At 43.9% G+C, this 17,231-nt stretch overlaps 1 protein-coding gene across 3 annotated transcripts in view; it reads left to right on the top strand.

Moving 5' to 3' along the window:
• LOC124135929 (chitin synthase chs-1-like) overlaps nucleotides 1–17,231 on the top strand; it is a 47,827-nt gene that overhangs the window by 14,843 nt on the left and 15,753 nt on the right. For 2 of the 3 annotated variants that reach the window (XM_046501625.2, XM_046501624.2), the window contains exons 10-25: nucleotides 3,327–3,404; nucleotides 3,846–3,978; nucleotides 5,106–5,334; nucleotides 5,726–5,890; nucleotides 6,560–6,702; nucleotides 7,266–7,397; nucleotides 8,652–8,721; nucleotides 8,940–8,995; nucleotides 9,223–9,372; nucleotides 9,840–9,948; nucleotides 12,034–12,315; nucleotides 12,513–12,772; nucleotides 13,513–13,705; nucleotides 14,192–14,350; nucleotides 15,363–16,330; nucleotides 16,665–16,922. In XM_046501625.2, coding sequence (XP_046357581.2) covers nucleotides 3,327–3,404; nucleotides 3,846–3,978; nucleotides 5,106–5,334; nucleotides 5,726–5,890; nucleotides 6,560–6,702; nucleotides 7,266–7,397; nucleotides 8,652–8,721; nucleotides 8,940–8,995; nucleotides 9,223–9,372; nucleotides 9,840–9,948; nucleotides 12,034–12,315; nucleotides 12,513–12,772; nucleotides 13,513–13,705; nucleotides 14,192–14,350; nucleotides 15,363–16,330; nucleotides 16,665–16,922 — 3,385 coding nt within the window. The remainder of the gene's footprint in view (nucleotides 1–3,326; nucleotides 3,405–3,845; nucleotides 3,979–5,105; nucleotides 5,335–5,725; nucleotides 5,891–6,559; nucleotides 6,703–7,265; nucleotides 7,398–8,651; nucleotides 8,722–8,939; nucleotides 8,996–9,222; nucleotides 9,373–9,839; nucleotides 9,949–12,033; nucleotides 12,316–12,512; nucleotides 12,773–13,512; nucleotides 13,706–14,191; nucleotides 14,351–15,362; nucleotides 16,331–16,664; nucleotides 16,923–17,231) is intronic. The other variant, XM_048381964.1, reaches the window with a different exon arrangement.

The raw sequence follows: 17,231 nt of genomic DNA, 5'->3' as shown, positions 1-17,231 counted from the left end.
GGTGCTCTTGGGTGTAGGTGTCAACGTCGAGGTGCTCTTGGGTGTAGGTGTAAACGTCGAGGCGCTCTTGGGTGTAGGTGTCAACGTCGAGGCGCTCTTGGGTGTAGGTGTCAACGTCGAGGCGCTCTTGGGTGTAGGTGTCAACGTCGAGGTGCTCTTGGGTGTAGGTGTCAACGTCGAGGTGCTCTTGGGTGTAGGTGTCAACGTCGAGGTGCTCTTGGGTGTAGGTGTCAACGTCGAGGTGCTCTTCGGTGTAGGTGTAAACGTCGAGGCGCTCTTGGGTGTAGGTGTCAACGTCGAGGCGCTCTTGGGTGTAGGTGTCAACGTCGAGGCGCTCTTGGGTGTAGGTGTAAACGTCGAGGCGCTCTTGGGTGTAGGTGTCAACGTCGAGGCGCTCTTGGGTGTAGGTGTCAACGTCGAGGCGCTCTTGGGTGTAGGTGTCAACGTCGAGGCGCTCTTGGGTGTAGGTGTCAACGTCGAGGTGCTCTTCGGTGTAGGTATCAACGTCGAGGTGCTCTTCGGTGTGGGTGTCAACGTCGAGGTGCTCTTGGGTGTAGGTGTCAACGTCGAGGTGCTCTTGGGTATAGGTGTCAACGTCGAGCTGCTCATGGGTATAGGTGTCAACGTCGAGGTGCTCTTGGGTGTAGGTGTCAACGTCGAGGTTGTCATGGGTGTAGGTGTCAACGTCGAGCTGCTCTTGGGTGTAGGTGTCAACGTCGAGGTGCTCTTCGGTGTAGGTGTCAACGTCGAGGCGCTCTTGGGTGTAGGTGTAAACGTCGAGGTGCTCTTGGGTGTAGGTGTCAACGTCGAGGTGCTCTTGGGTATAGGTGTCAACGTCGAGGTGCTCTTGTAGAGGAGTATTATCTTCAAGGTGCTCTTGGGTGTAGGTGTCAACGTCGAGGTACTCTTGGATAGAGGTATCAACGTCGAGGTGCTCTTGTGTGTAGGTGTCAACGTCGAGCTGCTCTTGGGTGTAGGTGTCAACGTCGAGGTGCTCTTGGGTGTAGGTGTAAACGTCGAGGCGCTCTTGGGTGTAGGTGTAAACGTCGAGGTGCTCTTGGGTGTAGGTGTCAACGTCGAGGTGCTCTTGGGTATAGGTGTCAACGTCGAGGTGCTCTTGGGTATAGGTGTCAACGTCGAGGTGCTCTTGTAGAGGAGTATTATCTTCAAGGTGCTCTTGGGTATAGGTGTCAACGTCGAGGTACTCTTGGATATAGGTATCAACGTCGAGCTGCTCTTGGGTGTATGTGTCAACGTCGAGGTACTCTTGGGTGTAGGTGTCAACGTCGAGGTGCTCTTGTAGAGGAGTATTATCTTCAAGGTGCTCTTGGGTGTAGGTGTCAACGTCGAGGTACTCTTGGATAGAGGTATCAACGTCGAGGTGCTCTTGTGTGTAGGTGTCAACGTCGAGGTGCTCTTGGGTGTAGTTGTCAACGTCGAGGTGCTCTTGGGTGTAGGTGTCAACGTCGAGGCGCTCTTGGGTGTAGGTGTCAACGTCGAGGCGCTCTTGGGTGTAGGTGTAAACGTCGAGGTGCTCTTGGGTGTAGGTGTCAACGTCGAGGTGCTCTTGGGTATAGGTGTCAACGTCGAGGTGCTCTTGGGTATAGGTGTCAACGTCGAGGTGCTCTTGTAGAGGAGTATTATCTTCAAGGTGCTCTTCGGTATAGGTGTCAACGTCGAGGTACTCTTGGATATAGGTATCAACGTCGAGCTGCTCTTGGGTGTATGTGTCAACGTCGAGGTACTCTTGGGTGTAGGTGTCAACGTCGAGCTAGTCTTGAGTGTATGTGTCAACGTCGAGGTGCTCATGGGTATGGGTGTCAACGTCGAGGCGCTCTTGGTGTAGGTGTAAACGTCGAGGTGCTCTTGGGTGTAGGTGTCAACGTCGAGGTGCTCTTGGGTTTAGGTGTCAACGTCGAGGTGCTCTTGGTATAGGTGTCAACGTCGAGTAGCTCTTGGGTGTAGGTGTCAACGTCGAGGTGCTCTTGGGTGTAGGTGTCAACGTCGATGTTCTCTTGTAGAGGAGTATTATCTTCAAGGTGCTCTTGGGAATAGGTGTCAACGTCGAGGTACTCTTGGGTATAGGAATCAACGTCGAGGTGCTCTTGGGTGTATGTGTCAACGTCGAGGTGCTCTTGGGTGTAGGTTTCAACGTCGAGCTACTCTTGGGTGTAGGTGTTAACGTCGAGGCGCTCTTGGGTGTAGGTGTAAACGTCGAGGTGCTCTTGGGTGTAGGTGTCAACGTCGAGGTGCTCTTGGGTGTAGGTGTTAACGTCGAGGCCCTCTTGGGTGTAGGTGTCAACGTCGAGGTGCTCTTTGGTGTAGGTGTCAACGTCGATGTTCTCTTGTAGAGGAGTATTATCTTCAAGGTGCTCTTGGGTATAGGTGTCAACGTCGAGGTACTCTTGGGTATAGGAATCAACGTCGAGGTGCTTTTGGGTGTAGGTGTTAACGTCGAGGCGCTCTTGGGTGTAGGTGTCAACGTCGAGGTACTCTTGGGTATAGGAATCAACGTCGAGGTGCTCTTGGGTGTAGATGTTAACGTCGAGGCGCTCTTGGGTGTAGGTGTAAACGTCGAGGTGCTCTTGGGTATAGGTGTCAACGTCGAGGTGCTCTTGGGTGTAGGTGTTAACGTCGAGGTGCTCTTGGGTGTAGGTGTAAACGTCGAGGTGCTCTTGGGTGTAGGTGTCAACGTCGAGGTGCTCTTGGGTGTAGGTGTTAACGTCGAGGCGCTCTTGGGTGTAGGTGTAAACGTCGAGGTGCTCTTTGGTGTAGGTGTCAACGTCGAGGTGCTCTTGGGTGTAGGTGTAAACGTCGAGGTGCTCTTGGGTATAGGTGTCAACGTCGAGCTGCTCTTGGGTGTAGGTGTCAACGTCGAGGCACTCTTGGGTGTGGGTGTTAACGTCGAGATGCTCTTGGGTGTAGGTGTCAACGTCGAGGTGCTCTTTGACATGGGTATGTCGAGGGAATCTTTGTTCGCGAACACCTTGTTTCATGAGTATTGCATATTGATTCATAAACACATCCTCATGGTAAAGTCGGAATCGTACAATGGACACTGCTTTGGGCCGAGATTTCTTATCAATATGGAAAGGGTTTTGTCACTTTTATTTTTGAATTAAGTGTGTCTTTGGGTCAAGTCATGGATATTGTTTAATGCGTCGTAGTAAATCAGGAATCACAGCTTCTTAAATATGATGACATGATCATTATAACTCCACTATTCTTAATGTTATCGATGTGATCCTATACATGTAGGTGCCACGTGGCCGTTCAAGCTGGTGGACAGAGGTACATGTAAAATAATTGCCTGTGTATTTTTACAGTGACTCTGCTGTTGGACACTGACCCGAATGCTGTCACAGAAGCCCTTGTTTCAAAGAAAATACATATCCCAGGACAAGGTATCTAATATAATATTTTGGAGATTCATATTAAGGGTGGAGGCATGGGACATTTCTGGGGTAAATATCCGTAGTTGTTTTTTTCCTTCATATGTATCCGTAAATCAACCTAACGGATACCTTATTTTATCCAATGGCATTATCCTGTCAACCTACCCATTATGTGATAATAACCTGTCTGTGACCCGTGAAGATCCGGGATAGAAAGGGTCTTCAGCAACCCATGCTTGTCATAAGAGGCGACTGACGGGATCTGGTGGTCAGGCTCGCTCACCTGGTTTATGTATGTCAACGTATCCCATGTAGATCGGTGAATATGCATGTCAATCACTGGATTGTCTGGTCCAGACTCGATTATTTACATACCGCAGTCATAAAGCCTGGATATTGCCGAGTGCGGCGTTAAGGAACAAACAAACAAACTTTCCGTGTCTTTGCCAGGGGACATTCAAACAGTGAGAAGGAAGCGAGAATCCGAGGGGGCCCGAGACGCACTAGCCAAAGCGCTGTATGAACGCCTGTTCGGTTGGATCATCCGAAAGATCAACGAGTCGCTTCATCCGTGCTACGACACGTCAGTATTGCAACCCATTCTGATGTATAGGATGAAGTTAGTCTGCAGAGTTTAAGTACCACAGGCATCGAAATAAGTTCTGTATAATTAGACAATGCCTTTAAGAAAGTGGTAAAAATGTAGTAGAATTTGTACTTTACTAAGAAACTGTGATCCGAAAAACGACACGTGTTACCCGTCCTGTATCATTCGTCACCACTCGCCCCTTTCCGTAACCTGCAAGAAGACGGCTTCTCCCGGAATAACACGAGTTGGTCAAATGGTCCTGTTTGGTACTAAATAAAGCAAACAATCAGGTGAGGTGAGGTGAAATGGGGTTTAACGTCGCGTCCAAGATTATTGCACTTATATAGCGACGTGCATGTACGTATGTGTGTTTGTGTGGCTGCTTGTACTAGTCCGGACTGATGCCAATTAATAGTGCTAGCTCACTGAGATACCCTGCCGCAGTTTAACACGAATACCCCACTCAGACACAGTATACTGACTCAGAGCCGACCAGTCCTTGTTTTAGCCCCTTAATGCCGAGCGCCAGACAGGGTAACAACAAGTACCATCTTTTAACGTCTTTTGGTATGATGCGGCCGGGGATCGAGCCCCGGACATTCCGCTCTCCGGGCGGACGCTCTACCACTAGACCACGGAGGCTGTCGCAAACAATCAGAGCGATGTGCCCGTGCAACAATCCAATCTAGCCAACATACAAACACACTCGTTTGTATGGACAAAACGTCTAGTTGTGTGTAGTGGGTATTCTTGATCGAGTCTTCTTAGGCGCTCTAATTCGTTGTGCAGAGTTGCGTCCCCTTGGCGTGCCAGAAACCTATGATCGTTGGTTCGAATGACGGTTTGTACTGATTATATCTCGGAGTTTGTCATGATCAGCACCATGCACATGCTAGTGGGTTTCACCACCGCAGTAAACATCTTAGATCCGCATCACTTCAAGCTTTCTTCCCACATCCAAACTGTTCAAAGCGGCGCTAAACCCATCACACTCACTCACTCACTCACTCACTCACTCACTCACTCACCCACCCACCCACTCACTCACTCACTCACTCACTCACTCACTCACTCACTCACTCACTCACTCACTCACTCACTATTTCTGTGTACGTTTGTAGTGCCGAGAACGCTGGCAGTATTGGAATGGTGGACATCTGTGGCTTCGAGTGCCTGAGGGAGAACAGCTTTGAACAGATGTGTATCAATCTCGTCAATGAGAGGATGCAGGGCTTCATGAATGAGCAGATCTTCAGGGAAGAGCAGGCGATCTATCGGAATGAGGGCGTGGCCGGAGACTGTTTGGGCATACAGTACACAAACAATGACCACATCGTTTCTCTCTTTATGGTAGGTATGACGGCATGAATTACCGTATTTCTTCATCACGGCGGATTCAGGAGTAACGAGTTTCTCTGTCATTATATAATATTACCCATGTAGATCCGAGTTAGAACTGATCTTCAGCGACCTGAGCTTGCCGAAGAGGCGACTAGCTGGATCGCGTGGTCAGGCTCTCTGCCTCTGTTGATGCATGTTGTCGTATCCCAATTGAGAAGATCGATAACCAAAATGTCAATCAGTGGATTGTCTGGTAAAAAATTCGATTATTTACAGACCGACGTCATATAGCTGAACTAATGATGAATAATAAACAGACAAACAAACAAACAAACAAACATTATATAATATATGCTCTCAAGATCCATATATTTCAGACAATATGTATATTTCTCTTCAGTCGAAAGGCATACTCGACCAAATAGATGAATATACCATCAAACTGAAGCAAGGCACAGACTCATCGCTTGTACACACCCTCAAGGACAGATTTGCCAACAATGAAGTCTTTCGAACACCGCCAGGAGCTAACCTTACTTTTGGGATCAAACATTTTGCAAGAGAGGTATGCTTTATGTCAAAGTGTCATAATTAGAGTTGAACAAATTTTAACTTAAAACAAGATCTTAAATTCACAAGATGTAACTGATCAACGTATATACATACACGTAACTTTCAGATTAAATTCAGTTCGAAAGAAACGCATTTCTATATAACAAATTGGCATGGCCAGCCACGGCTATTTTGACAGGTTTAGTTAATGTCCAATATGTGTAAATCATGCGAATCCTAGTTTGACAGGACCCGTTCACAAAGCGATCTTGGCGCGACGACTAGTATAAATCTGTGCTCAAGTCTTGGAGATAAGACTGTCTTAATGAAAAGATTGCTTTGCGGAACGGTCCCTAGGTCTGTTTGTGATGTATATTATATTGCCAGAATATACACTGCTTGTCAAAACCAAGTCTCCACGATCACAACCAGGACAGGGTCGAGGGGACGTTTGATAAATGCATTGTACATAGTTACTTAAGATTTACCAAAAATTACTCAATTTACTAAAAAGACCATGTTCGTAGGTTGATGAACTCGCAACGTCAACGAATTAAATGTTAAGTTTAGTCAAGATTATAATTGTATTAAAATCGGAGGGTAAATCCAATATGCAATGCTTTCAATCAAGCATCATAGCATAGCCACACCCGCATGTTAATGTTTCAATGCATGTGTTCAGGTGAGCTATGACGCTAAAGGTTTCCTGGAGAAGAACCGTGACACCCTAAGTCCGGAGATGATTAAGTGTATGAAAGACAGCCAAAACGAGATGGTGTCTGACCTCTTCACTGTGGAGAAGGGCGATACCGGAACTATATCTGTGTAAGTACCATGTCACCAAAGAAGTGGGCGACATCCAAAAGAAAATACAATTTATTTCTATTACGCCCTACTCTATATCATAGAGGGTAAGATAACCGAACCCTACACAGTCAACCAGGAATCAAGCTACCTGATAGTGATTCAAAAACACATGCTTATGATGCATTCGGGATCCTGCTTTTGGCGGTGATTTCTTAGAATATGAAAAGGATTTTGACGCTTTTATCTCTTATTGATGACCATGATCAACATACCACGTCGCCGGTACGAGCACACACCACTCGAATTTGCAGGGTTTGGTTCGGTTTGTTTGTTCTCAGCTACATGATGGCGGTTTGTGAATAATCGCGTCTGGACCAGACAATCAAGTGATTGACACCATGAGCATCCGTCAACGCAATTGAGTTACGATGACATGCATCAGCCAGGCTTTAGTCGCTGCTTAGGTCCTGTGTGCGTACCCAGACGCTGTGTCAATTAATAACATATATTGTCCTTGTATATCATGCTACAAATACCAATCAGCTTCACGTGAATGTCCAGTATGTGTGTCTCCTCTGCAGAACCCAGTTCAACTACCGGAAGTCAACTCGTCACGGTATGTCGCAGACCAGAAGAACGCGTGGTGAACATCTTTCTCGAAGCGTCATCAAGGACATCAGGCAGAGCCATAACCAGTTCATGGCCAGTAGGAGGTAATCTTCACACAAATATAGCATTTCAATTGAATATATTCCTCTCCGAGGGGTCTGCCGCGATTCTCTTTGTTGTTAATCACGCGACAGAACACACTATCTTGGCAGGTTTATTCCCAATGTGGCCCTTCCCTGTGTGACCACTGTGTTTTAATTAGTTACAGTGAAAGATCCTACTGTGACCACTCTTCATTTTACTATTCCCATTATAACCACTCATGGTTGATTGAGATCTTTAACTAAAAAAATAAACCAAAACAAAGTATTCATATGATACATTTATTTACCGTTTGCATTGAAAACGTTTTGTGTGTTTATTGTTCAGTGTCACTATTCATTTCACTTGTGTAACTGCTTACATAAAGATGCTTATAAGCATCTCTGGTCAGGACAGATTTCTTTCTTTATCAGTACAGAATTAGTTGCTAATTCCTTCTTACTCAATTACTTGACACTGTCACTTCATCCAATTCCAGCTGGACTTTGTGTTCAATGAGGCGTAGGCAGGTCGGTGGCCACACTGGGAGGTTACCTCCTGACAAAATGGCCTTTTTCTGTAGCTTAAGTATCTCAAGTATCTTTAAGTTTCTCAAGTTTTCTAGTCTCCTTGATTGCAAGACAAGGAAACCGTCTTTATAGAGACCAAGTACATATAGATTTCAATTACTTTGGATATTTGAACATCATGGCCAGCTGTTACAAAGTAAAACGTAAGGCACAAAACAAACAACATTGTGAAACTCTGGGTAAAACAGAACGACTAGAAAGGTCTTACTACGTAATATACAGAGGAATAGCCATGCAGATGGTGGAATGTTTGAACAAAATAAGTATTTGGTGAAGCCCGGCTGGTTTAGCGCCTTACTCTTACATGGCCTACTGTATTTTCAGGAAACACCATATAGAAATGTTTAAACAAACAATCATTAGTGTAGTACTGATGTAGGTTAGAATGTAGCCCTTACCGCATATTGTTAAACATTAGAGCTAGAACAACTTGTGGAAAACATGAGAAATAATTAAGTTTGATGTCATTATATTAAAGTAAATATAAATGTACGAACGTTTCCAGGAATTGAATAAGGTTGATTTTATTTGGAATAAAATGATGAACGGCAGTAAGGTTTTCCGTTTATCACTCATCTTGTCTCGATATAGGTTATCTTGATATTTTTGTGATTGTCCCCAGGACGTCGGGTTAAGAAGGGATCATTGTATGTATAATAACTATTTGGCGTATTTATTGTCTTCAAGGGGTGCCTCAACGATAGCTGGAGAAGAAGTGACACACGTTCAAACACAAACAGTCACCCAATACTTCAAAGTAAGTCAAAGACTTAGTATAATTTAGATTTTAGGTTTTCAAATTTAATATTGATGTTTATTTTTGTTCATGTTATTGCCGACCAATTAAAGTACATATACCAACTATCGTCTCTTTGATTATCTAACATGGTACATTTGATGCATATTGGCTTTTCACACAGCTGAACGTGTTTAGAGGCATTGAACAATTATTTGAAATATATATTTACATTGTAGAATTCTTTGGATGATCTTGTGGATAAGTTGAGAAATTCCGGGTCAAGTTTTGTCAGGTAAGACATGTTTTTCACTCTTATTCCAAATTTCAATGTTGTTAAATTTCAAATGAACTCAATGTCAGATACACATTGCCAAGTACATGTTTATGAAACGTATGCCATTATACTTAGAAGTATAATGCCGAAGTTTACAAAGTGACACCACGAAACTCTACTGACGTCCTGACCCTATGTCTGCATCCCTCATGTCAGGTTAACTTCACATTTTGTATTAAACTCAGATGCATCAAACCCAACACGAAGCTTGCCCCAGATACGTTCCTGGATGCCGAAGTGGTTGTACAGCTGAAATACAACGGGATCGCGGAGGTGGCCCGCATTAGGAAGGAAGGCTGGTCCATCAGGAAGACATTCAAGGATGTCCTCAAAAGGTTTGACACGAATACTTTTAGCAATTTTCTGAGAATCTGTATATTAAATATTTGTTCTTGCATGTTGTGTGTTTCACGGGTCTTCTGGGATATAGTATGGGGATTTGGGGTTTTATTATCATGGTGCATGCCAATATTACCATCATTGTCGAATGACAATATTGTAATGACTGTTGCATTATAATATTAATATGACGGTAGATGAATGTCACCATGACAATAACAGTTGTAACCAAGTTACAGAATGGTCAGTTAGATACGTTCTTTTGAACACTATTCCAATTATGTGATATGCTTGTTGATAACTTGAGTGCATCTAGAACCTGGGAGACGAGAGCATGTTGGCACGATCAAGGGACGCAACTCTGCACAGTGCGCTTCTTGAGGCTGCGTGATCCATACCCTATGTGTTTATGAAATGGCAGATGGTACTTTGTATCAGGAATTAAAGTCATGGATCTTTTCAGATTTGGGATCTTGTCAACCTCTTCAGAGGGAACTGACGTTACCAGGTGTGAAGACATCCTTAAAGTTACTGGTGTGCAGGCAGACCAATTCACTTTGGGAAAGAAAATGGTAAGACGGCTTCCCTCATTAAATAGGTCTCTTACAGATTCTGGATCTTGTTAAACTATAAATAAATAAATATATATATATCTCAATGTCTTTTTTCCAGACTGAACATACCAAATCCCAGGTTATAAAGCCTATTTTGTTTAATTTTGACAGAAAAAGGCAATGTAGTACTTCACTTGGAGGTACGGCCCCCTTCCAAATCAACAAATAAATTGCATTGATCAGTTTCTTTCGCAGCTAATCCTCCCCCAGTGTGTTTAATACCTGAGTAGTTGCTAAGATTAAGATTCATTTCCTGTCACCTACTATACCTACGGCATGGTGGGGTAGCCTAGTGGTTCAAGCGTTCGCTCGTCACGCCGAAAGACCTCTTCGATTCCCTACTTGCTACAATGTGAGAAGCCCATTCTGGTGTCCCCCGACGTGATAATCCTGGAATAGAGCTTAAAGTGCGTAAAACCATATTCACTCACTCACTACTATAGCAACAAGATACCAACATTCCTTAATGCTGTTATCACCAAATTATCAAGTCCAAAAACCATTATCCAAACTTTATCATCTGATAGTCTGTACTGACAATATACTGCCCCAAATGAAGATGATGATAATCTGCCCCCACCATCAACGTCTACCTGCAAACACTACACCATGGAGGTGGCTACCCCAATGTTATGTCAAACCGGCCATCTCGCATTTGTCAGACCCCCCATTTGCCAGACAGCTTACAACAACTTTTATGGTTGAGGGCACACCAGGTGTGTGATATAGCCTCTTAAATCCTAATGGACTAGTCCTGTCGTCAACAACTGTGTGACAACTGGTACACAATTTATACCAGTCAGTGTTTATTCTTGAATTATTATTGGTTTCTACTTAGGACATACTGTGTTTTCAATGTAGAGCTAAGTGACCTGGAAATTTTACCTCCCTTAATTGAATTTGGAACCGACCGCGCACTCTAATATATTGAGTGAAGCGGCATGGCAAGCGTTCTTCACCGCACGTCATCATTATGACGTCATATCGCTCATTGTGACGCAAAAGATATGACGTCACAGTCGTAAATAGAGAAGCGCCAAATTCAAAGCTCTCTGTTGTCCCCGAAACTTAAAAATACATTCTCTTTATAGATTTCTATCAAGTTTTCTGCACGAAAAGTACTGCAACACAATCTTTAAATATTGTAGTAACCGCAACTTTACATTTTGTAACCTGTAATTGTGGGTATAATTATTTATATACGCCTTCCGACAATGACTAAAAAAGTACTATTCTATGAATATTAGCTTCCGCGGTGATGCGAACGTCAAACCAGCTGTTTCAATCAGAGGGGGTTTATTGTCATTTAATAGCCCCTGATTGACCAATCATAATCGAGTAATTTCCAAATTCATTGTTGAATTTGGAATATTTTGCTCAGGTAAAGGAATTCTGGGGAATGCTGGTAGATACGGAATCGGATTCTTTGTAGAGTAACTGCATATGGGTTCTCTCTCTGGCCCTTTTGATAAGGCTGCTGACAAACTTGATCTTCTCAGACAGGCTGTTCTGGAGGATGACTGTGGTCTGAAGTTGTCCTGACGTAATTACCAACAGTGCTGTCGCCAATGTGCACAGGTCTGCCTAAAGGGGTGTGTGGCAGTTAAACAATATTCCACAGTCTGACAACTGGGTGTCTGACAACTGAGTGTCTGACAACTTGATGTCTGACAACTTGGTGTCTGACAATTGGGTGTCTGATCATGACAACTGGGTGTCTGACAATTGGGTGTCTGACAACTGGGTGTCTGACAACTTGGTGTCTGACAATTGGGAGGACCCCGTCAAACCATGCCCGGGCATCAATACCGAGGAAAGATCTGTTCATTGGGTCGTGAAGCAATTGAAGCAGGGTCTCTTGTAAACATCGGATCATTATCACGTCCAACAGAAACAGACACCGGGGGCGTCTCTAAATAGGAAACGTGGCAAAAGAATATCATATGAATAACTGCCTTTTTTGTTGGCCGGATTCTTAACCCAATCGATCTTTTATATAGGAGACTATATGTAGCCGTAACAGTTTCATTTACTAATTTACAGCTATTCATGACGGATTTGGCTTTGGTGAAATTGGAGGCAGAGTTGAGACGAAAAGAATTGGAACTGGAAGAGAAAGAGAAACTAGAACGCGAAAGAAAAGAACGAGAGGAACTAGAACGCGAAAGAAAAGAACGAGAGGAACTAGAACGCGAAAGAAAAGAACGAGAGGAACTAGAACGCGAAAGAAAAGAACGAGAGGAAGGAGAACGCAAACGAAGAAATCGAGAGGAAGAAGAACGCACGCGAAAAGAGGTACAGATAGAAGCACCAGACAAAAGGGGGGCAAGTAGTCTTCTGGTAGTATCTACAGGCCGTAGAATAATTTTTTTTAAACTGTTACATGAATGCGTGATGGTAAAATAGACATAATCAAATATAACAACAGTTCTATCAATTTTATCAATTTCATAAAAAATCTCGGAATACTTTCTCTTTCTACTCGGTGTATATAATGAATCTAGGGGTTTGTTGATGTATAGGGCGAAGTGTACAGCCCGTTGTCAGATATCCCGGAGGATTGGGAATCGTCATCTTCCGGAATGTCCTCGGCGGCAGGAACATCTGGAGGCTCAGGGAGCTCCTCTTCATCAACACACAGACATGAAAGGGTGAAAACTGCAGCTCCAAAAAGAAGCCCGACCCCACCCCCACCCCCAACCCCACCCCCACCCCCACATCCTTCCGAAGAATCCGCTTCGCCCCGAAGAACACCACCAGCCGCAGATGACAAACAATCCCAGTAAGTTCTTAAATAGTCTCAAAATCGAGCATAAAGAGACAACCTGGTATTTGTTATCTCTCTGTCCATTATTAATTAACAGCAATGTAATGTATCACATATAACACTGCGACTTGATATCCTCCTCGTGTTTCCCCGGCCGCGTCATTACAAAAGAAGATAACTGTTGTTACCCTGCCTGACGTTCGGCATTACGGGGATAAAACAAGGACTGGTCAGCTCGGAGTCAGTATGCCGTGTCTGAGTTGGCTATCCATTTTAAACTGTGGCATGGTATCTCAGTGGACTGACGTTACACAATCGGCATTAGTCCGGACTAGTATCAGCAGACACACGCACGCACGCACACACGAGAGCGAGAGAGTGAGCGAGTGTGAGAATGAGAATGAGAGACAGTGTTCAAAAATATATCCCTAGTATCCAAGACAGAGCAGACCAATAAGGCTCACTTGGTTTATTGTTTAAAGATGTGGGTGTTTATTATTATTGTTGTTGTTGTTGTTGTTATTGTTATTATTATTATTGTTATTATTATTATTATTATTATTATTATTATTATTATTGTTATTATTATTATTATTATTATACAACAGTCTGCCTGACTACCCGATACATTTGGTCGCATTTTTGAACCAGGTTGTTTGGTACCTCTAATCTCATCCGAATTTCCACGGTAGACCCATACTTGACACTTTGCATGCTGACATACTCGATACTCACTGTGAACATGTGTCTTACAGCTTCTGGGACATATTCCGCGTTGTCGACACGGAGGTGATTCGGAAAGAAACGTTCGACCAGATGACCTTCAAGGTGTTAAAAGTGTTGGTCTACATCTTCCTCTTCCTAATCATCCTTTGCGCATGCGTGGCACAGAGGCTTGGGCTCATGGTCATAATCTCAAACATTGCCACCAACAGCTCTAACAAACTGGTGAGACATGAAACAGAATTCTATTTTAAAGTCACCGCTTTTCAACTCCTGTTCAAGGGGACGTTCAGGCCCAGCGTTGATATACATCTAAAAACGTAAGGCCAATCCGATTCTTTCATATTACTACAATTAACATTGACAGGGCAAGCGATGATGGTTCTACGCCGCTTAGCAATATTCCAGCAATACCACGGCGGGGGACTCCAGAAATGGGCTTCACATATTGTAACCATATGGGGAATCTAACCCCGGGCCTTCGGCGTGACCAGCGAACGCTTTAACCACTGATCTACCCAAGAGCCCCCCATGCCATGACGCATTAACTGTAGTAATATGGCAGAATCGGATGGTCCTTAACTTCTTTTGAGAGTAAATATAGAAATCGCCTGCAGTATCTGCATGTTTGTGTATGGGATTCACACAATGCAATTGTGTCCATCGAACCCCTGTCATATTGAATGCATAGATTTATTTGTCTCATTTCAGGTGGTATCCAGAGGGCATGATCACTATCACATCCACCTGTTGCATTACGTCTACCTGATTATAGCGATGTGCATACCCTATGCGTTGAGCTCACTCGGCTCCTTATTTAAATGGCTGTTTGGAGTGTTTCCGACTCCCGGAGTCCTCACGTGGCTTGTGGTAAGAAATATTCAGAGAAACAATCGTTACATCTTGGGATCTTTTTTTTTGCGGAATCTGTTCGTACATATATTGGTTGTATACTTATCAAAAAGAGTTTATGATCACCCGATTCTTTCATATTACTATAGTTAATGTCTTGGCATGACAGATTAATTATGGTCATTAAAAAAATCGGGTGGTCCTTAACGTTTTTAGCACTATATTTGCCACAGAACTTTGAGTTGCCATTCGATATCATTATGTCTTTCTCAAGTTACCCCCTTGTGCGCAGAGCGTACACAACCGCAACCCAGTGTATTCAAGGGCAATGGATATCGGTTGGATACAAATCGCTGCATTCCCCGTCAATGTATCTTTGTGGGTTATCACCCTTGTCTCTGTGTTCAAACACGGGTCATGTTCAGCGGCCCGTTTGTTGTAAGAGACAACACGGGATCGGGGATCAGGCTCGCTGACTTGGTAGATGCATGTCATCGTATCCCAACTGCGTTGATCGATGCTCTTGATATCAATCACTGGATTGTCTGGTCCAAACTCAATTATTTACAGAACGCCGACATATAGCTGGAATATTGCTGAGTGCGGCGTTAAACAACAATAAAACAAATACTCGGTTTGACCACGGCTGCTGTGCATCGACAGAACTTGGACGGTTAGTCACAAAGGAGATCAACGTTCGTTTCTGACCTGGCTGATGGTTCGAATCGATTCTAAGATTTCCAACCATTGGCCTGCCGCAGGCTGAAGAGGTATATTAAGCTGCTGTGCCAAATTAAAGTAGACACCGAGGCTTGATGGTGGCTAAAATGAAACAAACAAACAAACAAACAAGAAATTGTTATTCGATGGCGATGTATTTGGTATCATAGTTGTGTTTTGAACCTTAAGTTTCGGCGACTGTTTCCAGCCTTTTGATAACGTCTGTAGTTGGTCACAGACAAGTGTATACTTTCTTTTGCCCGGCTGTTCACCCTTATGTAATTCTGTACAAGCTGTGTCTCTTCTAAAGGTGTTGCTGTTTGAGGCCCTTCATTCGGTGGGACTGTGTGCTCTTGTCTTCTGGGTACTACCCAGGTATGACTTCATATCGGGATCCCTTCTGCTCAGTGCCACCAACCTCATACCTGCACTTCTCCTACTTACCTGTTCATCACAGACCATACAAGGGGAATCCAAAAGCCGAGGAGGCATGAAGGCCTTTCTGGATGCAATTGCGCTCCTTTGTCAATTATCAGTCATCCCAATGATGCTTCTGTACAATTTTAGCCAACGGAAGAAAGTCGATATTACCAAGATAGATGTCGAAAATGAAAGTCTTGACTACCCTGGAGTGATTTGTGCCTTCCTATTGACGTCACTAAAATCCTGGGAAAATTTTGTCGATGGTCGTGTCCATACGCTGGGCGGCAAACGCGACGAGAAGCATTTCAACAACCTCGTCATCAACAAATTATTGCAAATCCGTTATCAACTAAGTGAAGGGAGATACGCTGTGTCTATGATAGTTGGCATTCTGAAGATCATCATCACATGCTCCTTTGCATACGGAGTAGCGTATTTACACATGGGCGAGAAGATTGAGAGACTTAACGGTGAACTTCTTACCACTTTCAAACTCTTTGACAATTTGTACTCAGATCCTACCAGATTTTCAAGTCTCCTATCAGTGACGATCAGCGGATTTGTTCTGTACTATGGAAGTTTCTTGGCATGCAAGCTGCAGATGCAGAGAATATCGTTGGCGCTTCCCGCGACCCTTTCCATCTTCGTGATTCAGGGGCTTTTTACAATACATTGCGAGAAAGTGTGGGATCCTTTCAAGGACATTGCATTCTACCCAGAACACCCGGAAACCTGTAAAGGAGCTTCTGATGTCGCGTACATGTACTACCTAAGCATAGCCTGGATCCTGTCGCTGCTGTGGATAACGAGACACATTTGGTTCCCTAGGCAGGGACGTCTGGAGGAATATGACAGGTTGTATATTTATTCCTTGTATTCCTTCACAATATTTGTTAACTATCCTCCCCTATTTGATCCAGCGCCGTTCGATACGCTAAGTGATTAACACGTTCGCACGTCACCCCGAAGATCTTCGTTTGATTCCCCTGTGGGTAGAATGTGAAACTACCCGTGAAGATCCAGGTCCCAACAGCGAATCGCGGCGCCTCAGACGACTGAGCCATCCGTGCCTACCACCCCTCCCCCCATTTAAGAAGTAAAAATGAAATTGATTCGTTTAAAATGTGAAACATAGAACATGTATCTACGTTTTTTCCTGAATTCTATTCACGAAAAACTTTCTTTCTAGATTGTTCATGAACCCGTTTTACTGTGGGATACTAACATTCGAGAATATTTTGCTGAACCGACGTCGCCACAATGAAGATATCTATGGATTGGAAGATGATGATGAGAAGATGCAGTATTTTATTGCACAACCAAAACCATCTCAGTCGGATGCAGAGACGGATACAGATTCACTGGATGTCCCCTCTGTGTTTGCATGTGCAACCATGTGGCACGAGACTCAGACGGAAATGACGCAACTACTGAAGTCCTTATTCAGGTAATCTTCAGTCGCTTCATACATTATGTTTCCATAATCATAACAAATCTCTACTAAAAGCAGAGTTTATTTGATTGTTTGTTGTTTAACGCCGCATCAGCAATATGACGGCGGTCTTTAAATAATCGAGTCTGGACCAGACAATCCAGTGGTTGACATCATGAGCATCGATCTGCGAAATTGGAATATAATGACATGCACCAACTAAGTCACCGAGCGTCACCAACCGATCTCATTGGTCACTGCTTACTACAAGCATAGTCGCCTCTTCATAGGTTGCTGAAGACCTATTCTAGCCCGGATCTTCAC

Source organism: Haliotis rufescens, unplaced genomic scaffold (genome assembly GCF_023055435.1).
Source record: "Haliotis rufescens isolate VD_foot unplaced genomic scaffold, xgHalRufe1.0.p SCAF_4, whole genome shotgun sequence".
NCBI classification, from domain to species: domain Eukaryota; kingdom Metazoa; phylum Mollusca; class Gastropoda; order Lepetellida; family Haliotidae; genus Haliotis; species Haliotis rufescens.
Note: the sequence above shows the minus strand (reverse complement) of the source record. Positions and strands in the feature narration are given on the sequence as shown.